The sequence below is a fragment of the Myotis daubentonii genome, chromosome 4 (assembly GCF_963259705.1).
Source record: "Myotis daubentonii chromosome 4, mMyoDau2.1, whole genome shotgun sequence".
NCBI lineage: Eukaryota > Metazoa > Chordata > Mammalia > Chiroptera > Vespertilionidae > Myotis > Myotis daubentonii.
The window spans coordinates 16,865,226-16,885,102 of NC_081843.1; the positions used below are offsets into that span (position 1 = coordinate 16,865,226).

At 53.4% G+C, this 19,877-nt stretch overlaps 2 protein-coding genes and 1 pseudogene across 24 annotated transcripts in view; 2 read left to right on the plus strand and 1 right to left on the minus strand.

Annotated features, from left to right (window-relative positions):
• Window positions 1-4,395: 4,395 nt before the first annotated feature.
• Window positions 4,396-7,204, plus strand: NUDT16L1 (nudix hydrolase 16 like 1). Of its 6 annotated transcripts, none has more exons than XR_009452540.1 (4): window positions 4,439-4,672; window positions 4,747-5,077; window positions 5,725-5,947; window positions 6,920-7,204. XR_009452540.1 is itself a non-coding variant. In XM_059693028.1 (4 exons), exons 1-3 carry the CDS (start codon window positions 4,523-4,525, stop codon window positions 5,944-5,946), a joined length of 633 nt encoding a protein of 210 aa, XP_059549011.1. In that variant the 5' UTR covers window positions 4,471-4,522; the 3' UTR covers window position 5,947; window positions 6,920-7,204. The 6 variants fall into 6 exon arrangements, 4 of the variants coding, with proteins under 4 accessions (XP_059549014.1, XP_059549013.1, XP_059549011.1 ...); XR_009452539.1 differs by having other exon boundaries at window positions 4,471-4,672; window positions 4,747-5,007; window positions 5,725-6,041; XM_059693028.1 differs by having other exon boundaries at window positions 4,471-4,672; window positions 4,747-5,007.
• A 265-nt stretch (window positions 7,205-7,469) lies between these two features.
• Window positions 7,470-19,877, minus strand: part of ANKS3 (ankyrin repeat and sterile alpha motif domain containing 3) — a 33,770-nt gene continuing 21,362 nt past the window's right edge. For 10 of the 18 annotated variants that reach the window (XM_059693016.1, XM_059693013.1, XM_059693012.1 and 7 more), the window contains 11 exons: window positions 19,586-19,744; window positions 16,380-16,517; window positions 15,762-15,871; window positions 13,561-13,737; window positions 10,485-10,609; window positions 9,885-10,026; window positions 9,299-9,471; window positions 8,827-8,912; window positions 8,216-8,299; window positions 7,917-8,007; window positions 7,470-7,826 (listed from right to left, as the gene is read on the minus strand). In XM_059693016.1, coding sequence (XP_059548999.1) covers window positions 7,928-8,007; window positions 8,216-8,299; window positions 8,827-8,912; window positions 9,299-9,471; window positions 9,885-10,026; window positions 10,485-10,609; window positions 13,561-13,737; window positions 15,762-15,871; window positions 16,380-16,517; window positions 19,586-19,744 — 1,274 coding nt within the window. In that variant the 3' untranslated portion in view covers window positions 7,470-7,826; window positions 7,917-7,927. Of the gene's footprint in view, window positions 7,847-7,916; window positions 8,008-8,215; window positions 8,300-8,826; window positions 8,913-9,298; window positions 9,472-9,884; window positions 10,027-10,484; window positions 10,610-13,560; window positions 13,738-15,761; window positions 15,872-16,379; window positions 16,518-19,585; window positions 19,745-19,877 lie in introns of all 18 variants that reach the window. The other 8 variants (XM_059693025.1, XM_059693026.1, XM_059693024.1 and 5 more) reach the window with 6 other exon arrangements.
• On the plus strand, window positions 16,514-17,799 carry LOC132233042 (large ribosomal subunit protein eL18-like; annotated as a pseudogene).

Genomic DNA, 19,877 nt, shown 5'->3' on the forward strand with positions numbered 1-19,877 from the left:
ATAAATCTACATCTTCCCCGATTTGGTTACCATTAGGAAGAGTCAGCAGGTGCCAAGATGGGGTCACATGGGGGACTTAATTTAACCCATAGTCTGGCAGAGCAACCCAGGCAGCTGGCACAGAAAGTGCAAAGGCCCAGAGATGGAGTGAGCCCAGGATGTCCACCAAGTGGAAAGAAGCACACGTGGCCAAAGCGTCGGAACTGGGATTTGGTTGCAAATACTGCAAGACTTTGTAGGGGCAATCAGAGATTTATTCTAAGAACAGAGGTTTTTAAGCAAGAGAGTGACTCCTGATGTCATGTGGAGAATGGATTAGAGGGGCAGGTTTGGCTGCCATGATGCTGGAGCCCAGCTGGGAGCCCTCTGCTTGGCTTGAGTTTCCCTGCCCAGTGAATGGTTTCCCAGTAGGGAAGAGATGGTGCCCCAGAATGCCAGGCTGCACTGTTTGCACCCCGACCCCTAGCTTTGTAAACACAACTCCAAGTTACCTCCACAGGCCTCTGTGCTTGTGTCTGTATCCTATATAATAAAAGGCTAATATGCAAATTGACCTAACAGCAGAATGACCAGTCGCTATGATGTGCACTGACCACCAGGGGGCAGACACTCAATGCAGGAGCTGTCCCTGGTGGTCAGTGCACTCCCACAGGGGGAGCACCACTCAGCCAGCAGCCGGGCTCAGGGCTAGCGAGTGCAGTGGCGGTGGCCGGAGCCTCTCCCACCTCCATGGCAATCGGACATCTCCCGAGGGCTCCCAGACTGTGAGAGGGCACAGGCTGGGCTGAGGGGACACCCCCCCCCGGGGCATGAAATTTGGGGGAGGGTTCCCCTCAGCCCAGCCTGTGCCCTCTCCAATCCAGGACCCCTTGGGGGATGTCCAACTGCCTTTCGCAATCCAGGACCATTGGCCCCTAACCACTCACCTGCCTGATTGCCCCTAACCTCCTCTGCTTCGCCCCACACCCGGGACCCAGGATTCCCTACTCCAGCTAGTTGCAGGCACCCGGGACCTGGGCCGGCTTCACATGGGCCGGCTGTGGCCGCAGGGGACCGTAGGCAGGTGGCTTTGCCTGGGCCGCAGCTGCAGGCACCCGGGACTGTGGGGCGGGCGGTTTGTCCCTCTCCTGGGCCGCAGCCTGGCTGGTCCCTATTCCTCTCTCCCTAGTGTTGAGTGTCTGAGCCATTACGGCATGACGGTGTGAGGGTGTGATGACCATTTGCATATTAGCTCTTTATTATATAGAACTAGAGTCCCGATGCACAAAAATTTGTGCACTCAGGGGGTCCCTCAGCCCAGCCTGTGCCCTCTGGGACCCCTCGGGGGATGACCATCTGCTAGCTTAGGCCTGCTCCCCGGGGGATTGGGCCTAAGCTGGCAGACATCCTTCTGGCAGCCCGGGACCCCTCGGGGGATGTCCACTTGCCAACAGGGAGCAGGCCTAAGCTGCAGTCGAACATCCTTAGCACTCCTGAGGAGGCAGGAGAGGCTCCCACCACCACCGCTGTACTGGCAAGCCGTCAGCCTGGCTTGTGACTGAGCAGAGCTCCCCCTGTGGGAGCGCACTGACCACCAGGGGGCAGCTCCTGCATTGAGCATCTGCCCCCTGGTGGTCAGTGTGTGTCATAGTGACCAGTCATTCCCAGTCGTTCTGCGACAATTTCCATATTACCCTTTTATTATATAGGATAGAGGCCTGGTGCATGGGTGGGGGCTGGCTGGTTTGCCCTGAAGGGTGTCCCAGATCAGGGTGGGGTTCCCGCTGGGGTGCCTGGCCAGCCTAGGTGAGGGGCTGAGGGCTATTTTCATACTGGCCATACCCCCTTCAGGGGTGGGGGTCCCTGCTAGAGTGCCTGGCCAGCCTGGGTGAGGAGCTGAGGGCCATTTTCAGGCTGGCCACACCCCCTTCAGGGAGGGGGATCCTGCTGGGGTGCCTGGCCAGCCTGGGTGAGGGGCTGATGGCTGTTTGCAGGCTGGCCACGGCCCCCAGCCACCCAAGCTCCCAGAGGAGGCTGGCTGGAAGCAGGTATCTGGGATTTATTTATCTGCTATAATTGAAACTTTGTTGCCTTGAGTGGAGGCCACAGCTGGCCAGGGCAGGCGGGAAGCTTGGCTTTCTCCATCACCAGGACAACCAAGCCTTCTGCTTGCTCCAGCTCTGTGGCTGTTGGCCGCCATCTTGGTTGGGTTAATTTGCATATGGTCACTCTGGATGGTGGGCGTGGCTCGGGCGTAGCAGAGGTGTGGTCAATTTGCATGTTTCTCTTTCATTAGATTAGATTGATTTTAGAGAGGAAGGGAGAAGGAGAGATTGAAACATCAATGATGAGAGAGAATCATTGACTGGCTGCCTCCTGCACACCCCACATGGGGATCCAGCCCGCCACCCAGGTATGTGCCCTGACTGGGAATCGAACCATGACCTCCTGGTTCATAGGTTAAAGCTCAATTTCTGAGCCACGCCAGCCAGGCCCCTTCTTTTTTTTAATTCCCACTCAAGGATATGTTTGATTTTAGACAGACAGGAAGGGAGGGAGACATCCATGTGAGAGAGAAACATTAACTGGCTGCCTTCCACATGCACCCAGACCAGGGATCAAACCCACAACCCAGGTATGTCATGACCTTTTGGTTTACTGGGCAACACTCCAACTAAACCACACTGGCCAGGGCCACTGGGCCCTTCTTCAGCTCAGGCACTAGAGCAGTGATGGCGAACCTATGACACGCTGTCAGAGGTGACGCGCAAACTCATTTTTTTTGGTTGATTTTTCTTTGTTAAATGGCATTTAAATATATAAAATAAATATCAAAAATATAAGTCTTAGTTTTACTATGGTTGCAAATATCAAAAAATTTCTATATGTGACACGGCACCAGAGTTAAGTTAGGGTTTTTCAAAATGCTGACACGCCGAGCTCAAAAGGTTCGCCATCACTGCTCTAGAGAATGGAAACAGTGCACTTGGCTGGCCAACCCCTGCCCCGAGGACGGACTGCCACCTTGGCTGTGCCAGTGAGGGTAGGAAGATGCTCAGGGTCAGATGCGTTCCTGCATGGGCTACACTGGATCTCCCTCCTTACTTCCCCAAATGGACCCACCTTGTTCATTCACGTCTGGTGTCAGGGAGGGACTGGGCACAGGGTGCCTTTCCTCTGTGCCCCCTGCTGCACTCTGGCCCTGGGTCATGCCCTGCTGCCTGGAGATAGGGTCGTCTGATTGGGCCCTTCCCCTCAGGGACCTCTCCCCTTCAGATACTGGCCTGGGACCTGGCCTGTCAGCTGCAGCTGCTCCTCTGAGCCCTGACTGGCAGAGGCCACAGCTGGGGAGAGGGCCGCCCTCTTTGGGTCCTTATTTCCCACATCTTCTGATAGAATACACCACGGGCCAAACATACCAGTTTCTGGTAGATCCTACCAACCCTTGCCTGCCCTCGGCCTCCTCTCCTCTCCTCCTCAGCCCTGCTCAGGGCAGCCTTCCCCGTGCCACAGGCTCCAAGGCTGTGCCCGTGGTACCCATCTGGAGCTGCTTCACTCAGCAAATCCATGCTCACCATGGGGAGGCACGTGGAGCTTGGGCCAGTGGGTGGAGTGAGTGGCACCAGGACTCAGAACCCCCGCGGCTTCCTTCTGCACAAACGTGGGGTAAGTACCTGAGGCAGAAGGCGGGTTTTCTGTCGTGGACACTGGGCAAGAGACAGGGTGGAGATCTAGGGTAGGATCCTGGCTCCATCGCCAACTGTCGAGTGCCCTTCGGCAAGGCCTGCCCCTATGAGCCCAAGGTCCTCCTCCTCCTCGGAAATTGGGGAGACCCTATTTCCTGCAACAGTCCCTGGCATCTGGGGCCTGCCTTGGAGGACACGGGGCATTGGGCCCGGAAGCTCCCAGCCCGGGACTTAAGTCACTTTGGCCCTCGCCAACTGGGTGTGGGGCGTCTGTGGCTTCTCGTCCTCTGCCCCCAGCCCAGGTCTGCGCGTGGACTCGCCCTGTGGGGCAGTTGGAGCTCCCAGGCCCTTCGTGCTGATACGGAGTCAGGCAGACCGATGTGCTTTGCAGGTGTAGGCGCCCAGGACTGTGAAGCGTGCCTGCAGGGATGGGTTGGAGGGAGAGGCAGGAGGCGCCCACGTGCCCCAGGAGGCGCTGGGGGAAGGCCTCGCCATGGGCGACGCGGTCTCGGAGGACGCCGCTGCCCTCCTCACTGCCCCATCCCGCAGGCTCCGCACGCAGCAGGCGGAGGTGGAGCTCGGCTCGCGCGTTGCCTGCCGGGCGTTGTGGTTTCGAGTGCCCGGAGCTGGGCCGGCATCCGGTTTCGGAGGCTATTGGGTGCGGCCGCGGTGCGCGCCGTCCCTCCTTTTGCACACGCCCCTGCGCCTCTCAACGACGCGTCGCGGTGGGCTCTGTCCCGATGCGCGTCAGCGATTGGTGGAGGGGGCGCCGCTGCCCGCGGATTGGCCGGTGCGGCGGGGGCGGGCCAGCGCACGCACTTAAGGGGAGGCGCCGCGGCGCGGGGGGTAGTAACAAGATGTCGGCTGCGGTGCCAGAGCTGAAGCAGATCAGCCGGGTGGAGGCGATGCGCTTGGGGCCGGGCTGGAGCCACTCGTGCCACGCCATGCTGTACGCCGCCAACCCCGGGCAGCTTTTCGGTCGCATCCCCATGCGCTTCTCGGTGCTGGTGAGGACGCGGGCGGGCGGACGTGGGCGGGACGTCGCTCGGACCCGCGCCCGTGACCCGGCGCTCCCTTGTAGATGCAGATGCGCTTCGACGGGCTGCTGGGCTTCCCCGGGGGCTTCGTGGACCGGCGCTTCTGGTCATTGGAGGACGGACTGAACCGGGTGCTGGGCCTGGGCCTGGGCTGCCTGCGCCTCACCGAGGCCGACTACCTGAGCTCGCACCTGACCGAGGGCCCGCACCGCGTCGTGGCGCACCTGTACGCGCGGCAGCTGACGCTGGAGCAGCTGCACGCCGTGGAGATCAGCGCGGTTCATTCGCGCGACCACGGCCTGGAGGTGGGGCCGCCGCCCGGGCCCCGCCCCCCACCCCGGGGTTTGGCTCTGGCCCTGCGGAAGGCACCGATGGGTAACACGTCCTCCTGAGGGTCCCCTGGCAGGGCTGGGTGGGGGGTGACTGCAGCCTCGGGGTAGGGAGAGGGACCTGAGGTGCCGGTGGGAGGCTGGGGCTCCCTCGGGGCTGTGTTCCATCCGCCTTGCCTGCCATTGCCAATCCTGGGGTGGGGAGTGGGATTGGTTGGGGTGATGGGGTGGGGCGGGACCTGCTGGAGGAGGTGGGAAGTTGAAGAGCAGAAAGGGGAACCGGGAATGAAGATTGGGTTCGCGTGGTGCAGGGGTTGAGGGCTCTTGTGATTTGGGGGTGCTAGGGTCTGGAAGGGCTGGGAGTGACAGTTGCTGTGTTGGGGATTCACTTGCTGCAAGAGGGAGCATGGGGTGTGGACTGGGGGGCTTCCTGCCAGCGGGTGGAGGCTGGAACATGAGGATGCAGAGGGTGGGGAGTGCATGAGGTGGCCCTGAAATTTGCTTGGGGAGGAGAGGGCTGCATTGCTCCGAAGGAGCTGGCTGGCTTCTGCCTCACCAGACCCTGCCGCGGTCTCCCATTATCCTGGGCAACCTGCTTTCCCTTCCCCTGGCCTAGCAGCTTACAGGCCCCTCCTACCAGGGTTGTGCTTTTGGTGTGGGGCCCGGCCCCAACTCTGGCCCCCTTTTGTGCAGGTGCTGGGACTGGTGCGGGTCCCGCTGTACACCCAGAAGGACCGAGTTGGTGGCTTTCCCAACTTCCTGAGCAATGCCTTCATCAGCACGGCTAAGTACCAGCTCCTCTTCGCCCTCAAGGTGCTCAACATGATGCCCGAGGAGAAGCTGGCTGAAGCTGTGGCTGCAGCCACCGAGAAGCAGAAGAAGGCGCTGGAGAAGCTGCTCCCATCTTCTTCCTGAGGTTGCTCCTGCCCTGCGTCTTTGCCCTCCCCTGGCTTCTGTTCAGGGCTGAGGGCCCTGAAGGCCTGCGGGAGCGTCTTCTAGCGCGTTTCTGTGTGTGTAGCCCTTTCTGACTGCATGGGGCCAGTGGGCATCTTATCACCTCTGCTGCCTCAAGCAGTCACAGGGCCAGGTGGGACCTTCTCAGGTGGGTCAGTGGGTGGCCTGGGGGTGGCGGGCCTGGCTGTCCAGGCTCGAGACGTTCTCTTACCCACCATGAGGCTCAAACCCACCTGAGAGTCTCATGGGCTGGTGGAGGCACAGGCACTGTCTGATTTTCCAAGTGGGTGGTTGCACAGACACTTAGACCAATGAGAACTTGGTTCTCAAGGGGGGTGCCTTTGGCTCAGTTGACTCATTCCTGCATCCTGCCCTCTGTGCCAGCTTCAGGGCCTAGAGGAGAGCCCGTTTGGGTAGGATGTTGTGCTGTTAATTAGCTGTTAGCTTTACTGGCTTAGATTTCCTTTTCTGTGTTGTATGAACTACGGGTGAGGCTTCACTTGACCTCACTGGTGCTTGGTCCCCAAGGGCAGTCAGGGTCATGGGCCCAGCTAATAGATGGAGTTGTTGAAGGGACAGGAAAGTGGTTCCTCTGCTGCTCTATTCTTTGGTCCTGACTGCAGGCTCAAGGCAGGGCACAGGAGGTTGTCCCCTTCCTTCTCTCACTACCTAAGACTTAAGTTCAGGGCCAAGTCTAAGCACTGGCCCCATTCAGAGTTATGCTGTCACAGACCTCGTCTGAGACGGGGTGCTGTCCACCTCCCTGTTCACCTGTGGCACTACCAGCCACAGACCTCTCTGGGCTGTCGGCTTGGTCTGGGCTTCTGTGCTGAGACCATCTAGAGGCCCCTTTTGTGATCCCGATGGCTGTACCGCTAGGCTGAGCCTGCTGCTCTTTCCTGTGCTTTGAAAGCCTCCTTTTCTCCATTCCCAGTATGGTCTACAGGCAGCTCCCAGAGATGGTCTGGAAATACCCGTCAAGTGTGCAGAATGACAACAGCAGAGCCCACAGGCAGGAAGGTCACCACTGGCAGTCTCCTATGGCCCCAAGTCTGGCTAAACTCAGTGAAGCTACTGGAAAGTCTCCACAGTGCCTACCCAGCCTAAGAAAAGCGGTGCTCCCTGCCTAGCCTGGGCACCTGTTCCACCTTAGAGCCTTGATGAAGCAGCCACACTGGGCGAAGGCACTCCACTCTGTAAATAAAATACCTGTACTTTGCTCCGCTCTCATTTCCTGGGGCATGGGGTGTGCTTGGATCTCCACGTAGCTTCTATTGAATCACGGGGCTCTGAGCAAAAGCCCTAACTGCTGGGGACCATGGGGCAGGAGGGGTCACCAAGTCAGCACCCCTATAAGTACAGTATTCTCTGTCCTGGCGAGGAAGCCTGGGGCCCAGCCAGTCACTGGAGCTGGGGGTCCTGGCATGGCTTTCCCCTTGCTGCTACGTTAGCCAGTACTACATGTGTGACCAGAACGGAGCCCCTCACCAGCTGATCTTACATTTTATTTTCCAGCAAATGACATGCTGCCCAGACGCCCGTCCTCACCCATCAGGGCAAATCTGAGTGGCACCTGTGGTATATGGGAACACGCTCTCTCCCCAAGGTCCTGTCTGCTCTGGGCCTTACCACCAGGTTCAGGGCAAGGCCCTCGTCCTGCTTCTGTGGGGGCCTTGCTGCCTGGAACCAGCCACAGCCTGGTCCTGTCTCTCTGCCAGCTGCTCCCGAGGGCCGATCCTCTGGCCCCAGCTGGGACCTGGGCTGCTGCAACTGCCCACTCACCGCCCTCCTGTCTTCCGGGCACACAGCTTCAGGGTGGATCAGTCACCCAACGTCAGATTCTGAGAAGGAAAAGGGAGGACTGAAGTGGGCGTTCGCTCAGCTCCCAGTGGACCCTGCTGTCCCAGATTGGGCCCTGGGCTGATACTCACCATCCCTCAGACTAAGGCTCCCGCCAGTTCTCTTTCCCATTCAGCGTTTGCAGCTTCTCCAGGCCCTGGGTCACCGAGCACAGCACTCGCCCTGAAGATGGGAATAGAGTCTGCTTTGCAAGTGTGGGCAGCAATGGGAAGAAGGGGTGCCTCAGGGGGCACTAGGAATGGATGACCTGGAAGGTCAGTAGGTTGTAGTGGGGCTGCCCTAAGGGTCTAAACTTAAGGGCTCTTCCTGTTACTCCTGTCTGGTCCCTGGGCGGGGGCGAGGGTCACTGGCTGCCCTCCCAGAGACTCACCCATCTCATGGACTCGGTCTTCCAATGCTCCCGACAGCTGGGGGAGGCTCAGGGCCTGCAGGGAGGCCTGCCAGCCTTTGGAGTCTATGGGGCAGAAGGCTGGGTGAGCCTGGGGTCTGTGTGCTCACAGGCCCTGCTTCTGTCCTGAACTGTTATGACCAGGAGTCCCACCCAATTGTCAGTGCCTGTGTGACCCCCTTGTTACATCAAAACAGGTTCTGCTTGCTTACCCAAAGCAGTAACTGCTGGTCAGGGCCTGGCCCCAGGAGTGAAAGCGGGGGGGGGGGGGGGGGGGGGGGGGCAATCACTGGCCTCCCATGAGGCTATGCCCTGGGGTGGACCCAGCCTGGGCTTTAACTGGAGGCTGCAGAAGTCACTTGCGGTCTTGGATAGCACAGTCACAGTGGCCCAAGGGCAAGGGCTTTGCTTCCAGCCACCAGGAGGGACATTAAGGAAATGGGCTGAGGAGGGCAGGGTGCCCTCACCCTAGAGTCAGATTGTGTTTGCAAGGGGACCGGGGAGTGTAAATGTGATAACCATCGAGACGTGGTAAAACCCAGCCTGAGGAGGCATCTCTGCCCAGCTCTGGCCCAGGACACTGCTCTCCTTACCAGCTGTAGGGAGGGCTGGGCCTAGGGTGGCCCCCAGAGGGGACTCGTCTTGCTTCACTCGGGCTGAGAGCTCAGCCTGACAGGCTCTGCAGAACACAAGACCAAGTGCTGGTAAGGGGAAAGCCTGGCAACTGCCTTCCATGGTCCCAGAGGGCAGGGGACGGCAGACATCCCCACTTTCGAGTGTCCCCACAGCCCACCTTCCTGGGCTTGGCAAGCACCCCCCGCACCCACCCACACTGACAAGCTCTCGCCCGAGTGAAGGCAGAGAGCTTGTGTAAGGTATGCAGATTTTCATGGCCCTACTTCTGCCTGGTCTACATTGTAGGGAGGAACAGCTAGAATGAAATGGGGAGTGGGGAGTGGGGGTGGGGAATGGGGGGGCAGGCAAGGAGTGACTCAGGAGGCCCTGAAAGCAAATCCTTGATTGAAGAATCTGGAGGGAACTCGATTAGCTCAGGTGCCTACTCACTGTAGCTGGGCCAGGATGAGAGCAGCATCCTGGGCCAGGGCCCAGGTCTCCTGCAGCTGGGCAAGGATGTCCTTGCGGGTGCTGTCCTGCTCCAGGAGGCAGCTCTCCACCACAGCCCGCAGCTCCTGCTCCTGGGACACCTGGCCCCGCATGGCCTCCACCTCCTCACAGCGCTGGAGAGGGGAGAGGTGGGAGGTGGGGCTGGCAGGCCGACAGATAGGGCAGGCAGGTGGGCCAAGGATGCAGGAGACACAGGCCCCAGGCCATGGCCGGGAACCACCCCCATCCGCTGTCTCTGCCTGTCTCTCTCCTGGAATGGGAGGCCTGTGTCTACCTTGGAGCCTCCCCTGCTTTGGGTCCCTTCCTGTGAGCCCACTGGGGTCCACGCCAGCCTCTTGCTCTCTGGCCTCACCCTCTCTCTTCTGTAGATGTCCACCTGACCTCCACCGAATGTCCCATACCTTTCTGGGCCTTCTTCCTGCTTTCTGCCCTCACTGTCCTATCTGTCCTTCTCTGCAGGTGAGTGTCTCCAGACACCTCTCCTGCCATTTCTGCGTGTCCCCTCCCGCCCCTGCCTCCCACCTACTTTGTGCAGCTGGATGGCGAGCTCCTGCATCTCAGCCTCCAGCCTGTCGGCGTAGGCCAGCTCCAGTGCGTCGCCGGGGGGGCGGGCACTACTGTGCCAGCGGGCAATGGCGGAAGTCATCTTCCTCTTGGGTCCAAACAGCCTATTGGGGATGAGAAAAGAACCTGGATCAGCATCTGCATGTGCCTGAAAGCTCCACAGACCATGGTCTCCCTAGGAAAGATCCCTGAAGAGGGAGAGTAGCCCGAGGACAGAAACAAAGGGTTGTAAGAAGTGATGACCTCACTGGAGCCCCCCTGCACCTGGTCCCTACCCAGCCGGGCTGCTGCTGTCACTAAGGAGGAAACTAGCCAGCTGGCTCCAGGCTGTTTGCCAACTTGGAAAGTTCTCACAAGTGAACAGGCAGAAAGTGTCTGGGTTCCCTGAATACAGCACTGAGCCGGGCCAGCTTGAGAAGCCACAAGACTCAGGCCATGTACGTCTAAGAATGGAGAAGACAGCTGACCTCTAGAGAGGGCAACTCTCCAAATGTTGGAAAGCTGCAACATCAGACGGTCCCAGAGACAAGGGGCATGCAGCTACAGATGGCCCTGGACTCACGTGATGCCGATTTCTTTCAGGTCGCTCTCAGTGAGGGTCAGGAAGATTCGAAGGTCCACGTCCTGTTCCTCAAACAGCTGCAGGTACTTCAGACACCCTATCTGCTCCAACAGTGTGGCAAGGTCCTAGTGGACAGAGAGGCCAGGACAGGTTGGCAAACGGGCAGGTCATAAAGACATGGGGACAAAAAAAGGCACATGATGCAAGGTGGAGCCACTTTTCTCCTGCTGAGTGTGCATTCATGAGGTGGCTTTTTAAAAATATATATTTTTACTAATTTCAGAGAGGAAGGGAGAGGGAGAGAGAGAAGCACTGATTAGCTGTCTCCTGCATGCCCTCCACGGGGGATAGAGTCCGCAACCTGGGCCTGTGCCCTGACCAGGAATTGAACTGTGGCCTCTTCGCTCATAGGTCAATGCTCAACCATTGAGCCACACCAGTCGGGCCGTGAGATCGCTTTTAAGGAGGAGATCTGAGCCCTGCTGATCCCCCAGGTTCAGCAGAGGGACAGTGCCTTGAGTGCAGGCAGAAGCCCATTCTGCCCCTCCTCCCTGTGCCCTCAGAGAGAGCAGGGAGTCCAGGGACACTTATTTGTGTCTTTGGATCTAGTGTCTTTTCATTTCAGCTTGAAGGACACCTTTCGTGTTTCCTGAAGGACAGGTCTGCTAACAACAAATTTTCTTAGACTTTGTTTACCTGGGGCTGCCTTAATTTCTCCTTCACTTTTGAAGGTCAGTTTTTGCTGAATATAGCATTCTTGGTTATTTTTCTTTCAGTACTTTGACGATGTCGTCAGATGTCTTTCTGGTTTCCATGGTTTCTGATAGGGAAATTAGCTGTTAATCTTATTGCAAATCCTTTCGGGGTAATGAGTCATTTTTCTTCCTTCAAGATTCTCTTGTGTGTGTTTTTGACAGTTGGATTATGTTGGTCTAGGTGTGGACCTGAGTTAACTTACTTAGAGTTTATTTAGCTTCTTGGATGTGCAGATTCATGTTTCTATTAAATTTGGGGAGATTTGGCTATTTTTAAAACATTTTTTCTGCTTTCCTCTCCCTCTTCTCCTGGAACACCATATATGCATGTTGGTATATTTGATGGTGGCTCACAGGTTTCTGCTCATGTTTCTTCATTCTTCTTTCTATTTCTCAAACTGGATAATTTCAGTTGGTCTATGTCAAGTTTTCTGATTCTTCTGTGTGCTCAAATCTGCTCTTGAGCCCTCTAGTGAAATTTTCATTTCAGTTATTATTCTTTTCAATTCCAGAATTTCTATTTAGTTCATTTTTATTTATATCACTTTCTTGATATTTTCTATTTAGATGTGGTTTCCTTAAGCTCTTGGAACATATTTTTAAAAACTTATTTAAAGTCTTTGTCTAACTAACAAGTCCAATGTCTAGACTTCCTCAGGGACAGCTTCTACTATTGCCTTTTCTTCCTATTTATTAGTTATTCTTCCTTGTTCTCTGCATACATTTTTTCTGTTGAAAACTGGACATTTTCATGAGGCAGCTCTGGAGATCTAATTCTCCTCCCTCTGGGGTTTGTTGTCTGTATTCTTTCTGGTCTGTGGCTACTGAAGTCTCTACTCAGTTAGCTTAGTGATCAGCTGAGGGCTGGACAGAGATCTCCTAAACACCAAAACCAATAAATCTCCGAGTCTTTGCCCAACAGCTCTGTGTGCTTGTTGGGGCACATGTTCAGCATCAGCCAGGCAGATGACAATGCTGGCCCAACCTTTGTTTCCTGCTTGCTCAAAACCCAAGATCATCGGGGGTACTCTCAGGTACTCTTGACCATACACAGCCCTGAGCACATATGTGGCCGCTTAGATTCCCAGGATAAGTCAGAGCTTTTCAAAGCTCCTATGGACATCTCCTTCCCCAGATTTTCCTTTTAAGCTTTGTGGTTAATCTTTCACCCAAGCTGTTATCCAATACCTCAGACAGCTGCAAAATCAAAACATTTCCCCGTATGATTTTCAATACACGTCCTCCAACGAGAGGACTTTTGGTGTTGAGTAGATAAGCCTGAGTCTTACTAGTATAATACAGTCTTGTAATAAGCATGTCTTCAAGGGAACCATCAGATAGTCTAGTAATGCCAATTCTTTGGAATGGAACTCCGAAAGCACTCCAGCTCTGCTCTACCCGCTCCAGTGGCTGTCACAGCTACTGTGGCATTGGAGAGTGGAAGAATTGGACTCGGGCAAGTTAAAATGTTAACAGCTCACAGTTCTCACTGAGAGTCAGTCATTTCTCTTGAATAAACACTCTCCAGGCTGCTGCAAGCCTTTAGTTTGAATCACAAGTTTCTGGGGAAAAACTGATTCTGGCCACTTTTGCCAGTTTCAATGTTGCCTTTATAGAGGAGCAAATTTTCAAAAGTTGTTACTCCATCATTTTCTTCAACCTACTTTCTGAAACAGCTTTTAAGATTCCAACAACTCTCCAATCATTTAAGGACTTGAGTGGTGCAGCTGCTTGCAGAAGCTGGGAATACAGGCCCTGGAGATAGCTCCCAGGGGATGGGGTGGGGCAAGGAGAAGCCAGCAAAATCATAGGCTTCTAGAGAACAGCAGAGCTGTGACTTGAACAATAAATGGCAAGTACTCACCTGTATTTCATCTTGTATCACCTATGCCCACTGAGGGCAAGAGAACTCGATAAACACACATTAGACAGTTGAGCTGTTATGTCACACCTGTAAACCCCAAGATACTGCTTAGCCAGAGGGACCCATAATGAGGAAGGCAGAAACAGCAATTTTCATTACGTACATACTATGTGCCACTTTGTCTCTGCAACTCCTGAAAGCTCTGGGGGGCTGAGTCAAGTATGGAAATGAGCATGGTAACCAAAGGGAGAGACAGATCTCTCCTAAGGGAAGGGACAGGTATAAACCCTCCCACCAGTACCTCTGACCTTAGGAATCCTCTTAGCCCAAGAAGCTTTACAGGTCATTTGGGGAAGAGCCACCACACTCTCTTAACAGTGGTTGGCCCACTGTAAGCACACAATAAATACCTCACAAATCACAAAGAGGGTAACCACCAGTTTCAAAAAGGTTTTACCTGGGGTCCTGAATAGGGGAACCTCTCAGTCTGGGGGGTAGATCCTGGGGAACAGGCCACCCCGGAAGTCCCAGTGCTGGGAGGCCACTGGTTGTCACTGTTGCTGTAGCGACTCTTGGTCTTCATATAACTTTTAGTTTGCTTGCGAGCTGAGCTTTTACGTGCATTATCTGAGTCCTGTGGCAAGAGGTATGTGTGCTTAACACTGAAAGACTAATCATCAGGGAAACGAATTAAAACCACAATGAGCTATCACCGCACACCTGTCAGAAAGGCTATCATCAATAAGCCAATAAAGAATGTTGGTGAGTAAGTGGAGAAAAAGGAACCCCCAGACACTATTGGTGGGATTGTAAATTGGTGCAGCCAATATGGAAATTTCTAAAAAAATTAAAAGTAGAGCTGCCATATGATATAGCAATTCCCTGTTCTAAGTATTTATCTGAAGAAAAAAAACCCTAATTTGAAAATATATATGCACTCCAATATTCACTGCAGAATTACTAATAAATAGCTGAGATATGGAAGGAACCTAGGTATTCAACAGATGAATAGTTAAAAAAGATGTGGTACATATATACAATGGAATGTTACTCAGCAATAAAAAAGAATAAAATCTACCTGGCCGGTATGGCTCAAGTGGTTGAGCATCATCCCATGTACCAAGAGGTCACCAGTTCGATTCCCGGTCAGGGCGCATGCCCTGGTTGTGGGCTTGATTCCCAGTAGGGGCCATGTGGGAAGCAGCCAATCAATGTTCCTCTTTCATAGATGTTTCTATCTCTCCCTCTCCTTTCCTCTCTCTCTAAAAAGAAAAAACATTTTAAAAAATAAAAAAAGAATGAAATCTTGCTATTGGTAACAATATGGATGGACCTAGAGCAGCGGTTCTCAACCTGTGGGTAGCAACCCCTTTGGCGGTCGAACGACCCTTTCACAGGGGTCGCCTAAGACCATCCTGCATATCAGATATTTACATTACGATTCATAACAGCAGCAACATTACAGTTATGAAGTAGCAACAAAAATAATTTTATGGTTGGGTCACACATGAGGAACTGTATTTAAAGGGACAGAAGGTTGCCCTAACCGGTTTGGCTCAGTGGATAGAGCATCGGCCTGTGGACTCAAGGGTCCCAGGTTCGATTCTGGTCAAGGGCATGTACCTTGGTTGCAGGCACATCCCCAGTAGGGAGTGTGCAGGAGGCAGCTGATCGATGTTTCTAACTTTCTATCCCTCTCCCTTCCTCTCTGTAAAAAAAAAATCAATAAAATATTTAAAAAAATAAAATAAAGGGCCAGAAGGTTGAGAACCACTGACCTAGAGGATATCATGCTAAGTAAAGTAAGTCAGAGAAAGATATACCATATGATTTCACTTAATACATAACTCCAAAAACAAACAAAACAGAACTGCATATTTAGAGAACAAGCTAATGGTTACCAAAGGGGAGAGGGGTGGGGAAATGGGAATAAAAATAAAGGCCCTGGTCTGGTGCGGCTCAGTGGTTAGGAGTATTGGCCAGAACACCGAAAGGCAGAAAGTTCGATTTCTGGTCAAGGGCACATACCTGGGTTACAGGTTTGGTCCCTGGCCCAAGTTGGAGTGCGTGTGAGAGGCAACCAATTGATGTGTCTCTCTGACATCAATGTTTCTCTCCCCGTCTCTCCCTCCCACACTATAAAAATCAATGGAAAAAATATATCCTTGGGTGAGGATTAAAAGAAAAAATGGGTGGAGGAAGAGTGCATGAGCTTTGGGGTCATCTAGAGCTGGGTTCGTATCTCAGCTCTGTTACTAAGTAGTTGTGAACCTTGGACAAATCCCTTACAGAAAAATAGAACCACAACAGAATTGCTCAAAAAATAAAGTAACATTGAAAGTCTTGCAGCTGACGTGGCTGCATCCAAACTGCTCTCTGCCCCATGATTCCAGCTTCTACTCTCAATCTGGGCCACTTCCCTCACAATGGAGGTAAGATTTGAAACTCCCCCACCTGCCACACAGAGGCTTCCACTGAGGTCACCCAATCCCAGGCGGTTCTAGAGGGTGGCCCTGAACCTTGTATGTCCTAACACAGCACAGACATGCATTAAGTCCTTGTTATGAGACTTGCCCGTCTCAAATGAACTGTTAGCCTCCCCCGTGACACCAAAACAGGGGAAAGAGATGAGAGGTAAGGAATAAGGAGAGGCCTCACCTCATTGCTCTCCAAAGAGGCCTCGCTGCTGACTCCCGGGGCTCTCGCCAGGCCCTCGCTGCTGCTGCTGCTCCGCACAGCCCCAAGGTGGGCACAGAAGGCCTGCTCTTCTGCCAACAGTGAAGACAAGGACGCCTGACTATAGGTCGCACACACAGTGACTCCCCAGAGCCTGAGCTGTTTCATCCACAGCCCTCATCAACTCCTTAGTTTACTGTGTTTCATGCTGACTGCCTGGCCGACCCCTCCCTCTACACACACGGACAGCGTTTTTGTCTGTTCTGTTCACTGGTAAACCCAAGCATTTAGAACAATGATTGGCACACAGGGCACTCAGTAAACAGCTGCTGAATGGACGATACATGTATTATAGCAAAGACATTCCCTTTGGGCTCACCAATCAAGAAGCTAAGCCTGCCTGGAACAACTCCCCCAGACCCTGCACACAGGCACAGACACTGGCTGGAAGCTGCTTCTCTCTGGGCCATGCCAGGTTCTTGGACTTTCCTCCAGAGCCAGGGAGGAAAGTCTTTCTGTCTTTCAACCTCTCCTTCTCTACCAGACAGACTCCTCACAGCACGCGAGCCCCAGCAGGGTGGGGAGGGGTGGCACACGTACCCCGGCTGCTGCTGCTGCTGCTCTCCACATCCCGGTCGTTGATGGGGGAAGTCACATCCCGGTAGCAGAAGCCCCTTCCCTCCAGGGGGCTCTCATCACTACTGTTGAAGGTGACATAGCCCCGTGGAGGCACCTGCTCTGTGGACAGAATGGGGCGCATGAACCCACACGCACAAAAGGGAAAACAAGTTCCTCCTTCCCAACGTGACCACCTCCCCAGAGGGACCTCAGCGTGAGGGCAGACCAGGATCTGGCCAGGCAGGAAGGAAAACCGTATCTTCCTGGTCATGACCTCATCCACTCGCCACAGTAACCTGGACATAATGCCATGTGCAGTTTGCAGGCGAGGAGGCAGGCTCCGAGGAGCTGAGAGGCAATCCTGTGTCCCACAGCAAGGGCATGGTGGAGTCGAAGCCCTGGTCGAGCCCGGTGCCCTCTCCCACACTATGCTATTTCTTTTCCAAATGAAAAAGAAGGAAATGGGTCATCATGGGAGTCGACATCTGCCACAACATCAACAAAGACTGAAAGGTTCGGCACGAGGAGCCCAAGATCCAGGACATCTTCCTAAGGCTGTTGGCCAAGCTATACAGGTTTTTGGCCAGACAAACCAACTCCACCTTCAACCAGGTGGTGCTGAAGAGGTTGTTCGAGTCGCACCAACAGGCCTCCTCTGTCCCTTTCCCGGATGGTCCGGAAGATGAAGCTTCCAGCCTGGAAGGTGCCCAGGCTGGAGGTGTGTGCACTTAGTGTGAGCAGCGCTCCTGCAGCCGCATCCTTAAGGCCAGGGGCAAGATCCTCACCTTCGACCAGCTGGCCCTGGATTCCCCCAAGGGCTGTGGCCCTGTCTTGCTTTCTCATGCATGCAAGTGCCTCGGAGTGTACAGGCATTTCAACAAGGCCCCAGGAATCCCTCACAGCCACACCAAACCCGACATACGATTCAAGGGCCGGAAGTTCAAATGTGCAAGAGGCTGACAGGTTAGCTGCAGCTATAAAAAAAATAACCGCAGATCCTAGATTTTGGATGCAAAAAAAAAGAAGAGAGAGTAGGAAATGGTAAGCTGTGTTTACAGACTCCTGAGCCAAGGAAAAAGTGTACCTTTTAGCTGGAAGCATCTAATCGCACATGCCAGCCTTTATGGTCCCTGGCATCTAAGGGGCACAGGAATCTAAGGGTTTTTTCCCTCTTCGGGTCAGTCAACCCCAGTCAAAAATAGATCCGGCTAAGCAGGAAGGTTGGAGGCCCCAGGCTAAAAATTAACTATAGTAACACCAAATTATACAACCTCTGGACGGATCTGCCTGCAGGAAAACAAGGAGAAAAGGCAGAACACAAACCACAGAGGTCCATTCCCATTTTGCCTGCCCCTTGCCCACAGAAAGTACATTTATTTGCATAAAACAGACCAGCTAACAAAGCCTTTATACCTTTTTGTAGTTATCAACACTTTTTAATGAAGGAAAAATACCACATGATCTCACTCATTTCTGGACAATAAAGACCATTATAAACTTATGAACAAAAATAGATACAGAGGCAGAGCTGCCTCGAACAGACTGTCAAACTACAGCAGGAAGGCCGGGGAGGGTGGGAGGGCAGGAGGGGGGTGGGTAAGAGATCAACCAAAGGACTTGTATGCATGCATATAAGCATAACCAATGGACATAAGACACTGGGGGGTATGGGAGGCCAGGAGATTGTCAAGGGCGGGGGGGGGGAGGGGGAAAGGAGACATATATAATACTCTTTGTAATACTTTAAGCAATAAAAAAAACAACAAAACACTTTTTAAAATCTGCACATTATTTTAAAATGTTCTTTAATTGTTGGCAAAGCCTACATGTACCGATAAAAAATGTAAATATCACAAGTTGTGAGAAGAAAACTCGCCTGAAATGCCACAATCAAGTCAACTACCATCATTATTTTGATGAACATTCTTCCAGCCTTCTCTGTGGGTGCATAAAAAGAATAGTGTACAAATGGACTTCAGCCATGGATTATTTTGATAACCTGAAAGAATTCCATTTAATAAAAGCATCTGTCGTATAGCTACACAGATTAATTACACCCCACCTCCAGGGAAGGCGCGCTCTTCCCATGCCCCTACCACATCTCAGGGTGGGAGAGTGGCATGGACTCCTCAAAAAGGAACAGACTCTGCCACTCAAACTAAAACAAGTCGGCCAACTGTCCCAGCGCCATGTGCTTATAAGCACACCGGACAGGAAGGGTATGAACTGCCCTCATCCTGCACAAGGAGCTTGCCAGCCGCTGGGGGAGGGCCTTTCCCTGTGGCCAGTCAGCCCACCCCGCAAGGACAACAGGAGAAGGCAGGCCTCCAGTTCCCAACCTAGGACTCCTTCCAAGCATCTTATAAGGATATCAAGTTACTAACATACTCCTGACTGAAATATGCTCTCCTCTGACTGGGAAAGTTGGTTTCTTCCAAGCTCAAGAGGGGTGTCTGTTCATGAGGAGGACCCACCTACCCAGTCCACAAGACCAGCACTTGGCCTGGCCACTGATGGGTGACAGACATCAATGGAAGATGTAACTTGTACATAAGCATGATCACTTGGTCAGGCCAGTGAGCATAAAACCCAACTTGCTCCAAGAACTATTGGCGCCTCCCGCACTCCCCAAGGACACTGCACTCAACATTTAGGAACTGACAATTGGAGAATAAACTTGGGAGGTCTGGAAACTTGGGGTCTAGGATTCCAGCCCACTAAGTGCATCACATAACAATTCTCAGAAGGGTCTGAGCATCAATCCATCACCTGAGAAAAGAGCAAGAGAGAGTCCTTGGCCTGGCCCAGAGGCACATCCATCTCCAGCCACAAATGTGTTAAGTATCACACCAGGTGCTGTAGCCAGAGACTGGAAGTGGGACTCAAGTGGCACCCTGTTCCTGCACTAGCTGACTCACTATGTGATGAATCAAATCTGAGCATAGTGACATTTCTGCTGCTGTTATTTGTAATTTTAACCCATGAAAAGAAAACTCAAAGGATGAACACAAACCCAAGAGCTAGCCATTGACTAATTTATTTCTATCACTGTCGTCAATTTGGAATCTTTGAGCTGCAGCTCCAACCCAGTGGCCCACATTTCAGAAACCTGAGAGTTGTGCCTTTTCATCCAGACAGAATGCGTGAACGAAGTATCAAAAAGCCATCAGGAAACACGGAATGCTCACCATAGCAAGACGGCTGGATCTTGCCTCCAAGTCCAATGGCTGTGATCCTCGCCAAGGCCCGAGGCCCCTCATGGATGCTGAGGCCCTTCTTCCGACAGGGCCTCTGTCTCTGAGGAGCAGGGCAGGATTCATCTGAAGAGCTGAGATCTTCATATTTTTCTGTGGGTCAAACACAAAAGTTAAGACAATTGTCCAGTCTGTCCAGTGAGGCTCAGTTGGTTGAGCATCATCCCATGCACCAAAAGGTCGCCAATTCAATTCCCAGTCAGGGCACACACCCAGGTGTGGTTCG

What these genes read in the sequence shown, in the direction of transcription:
- NUDT16L1 (XM_059693027.1), top strand. Translation starts at nt 4,523, where the DNA reads ATGTCGGCTGCGGTGCCAGAGCTGAAGCAGATCAGCCGGGTGGAGGCG. An exon ending in CCATGCGCTTCTCGGTGCTG is followed by an intron (nt 4,673 to 4,746) that starts GTGAGGACGCGG and finishes GCTCCCTTGTAG; the next exon opens with ATGCAGATGCGCTTCGACGG. An exon ending in CGCGCGACCACGGCCTGGAG is followed by an intron (nt 5,008 to 5,724) that starts GTGGGGCCGCCG and finishes CCTTTTGTGCAG; the next exon opens with GTGCTGGGACTGGTGCGGGT.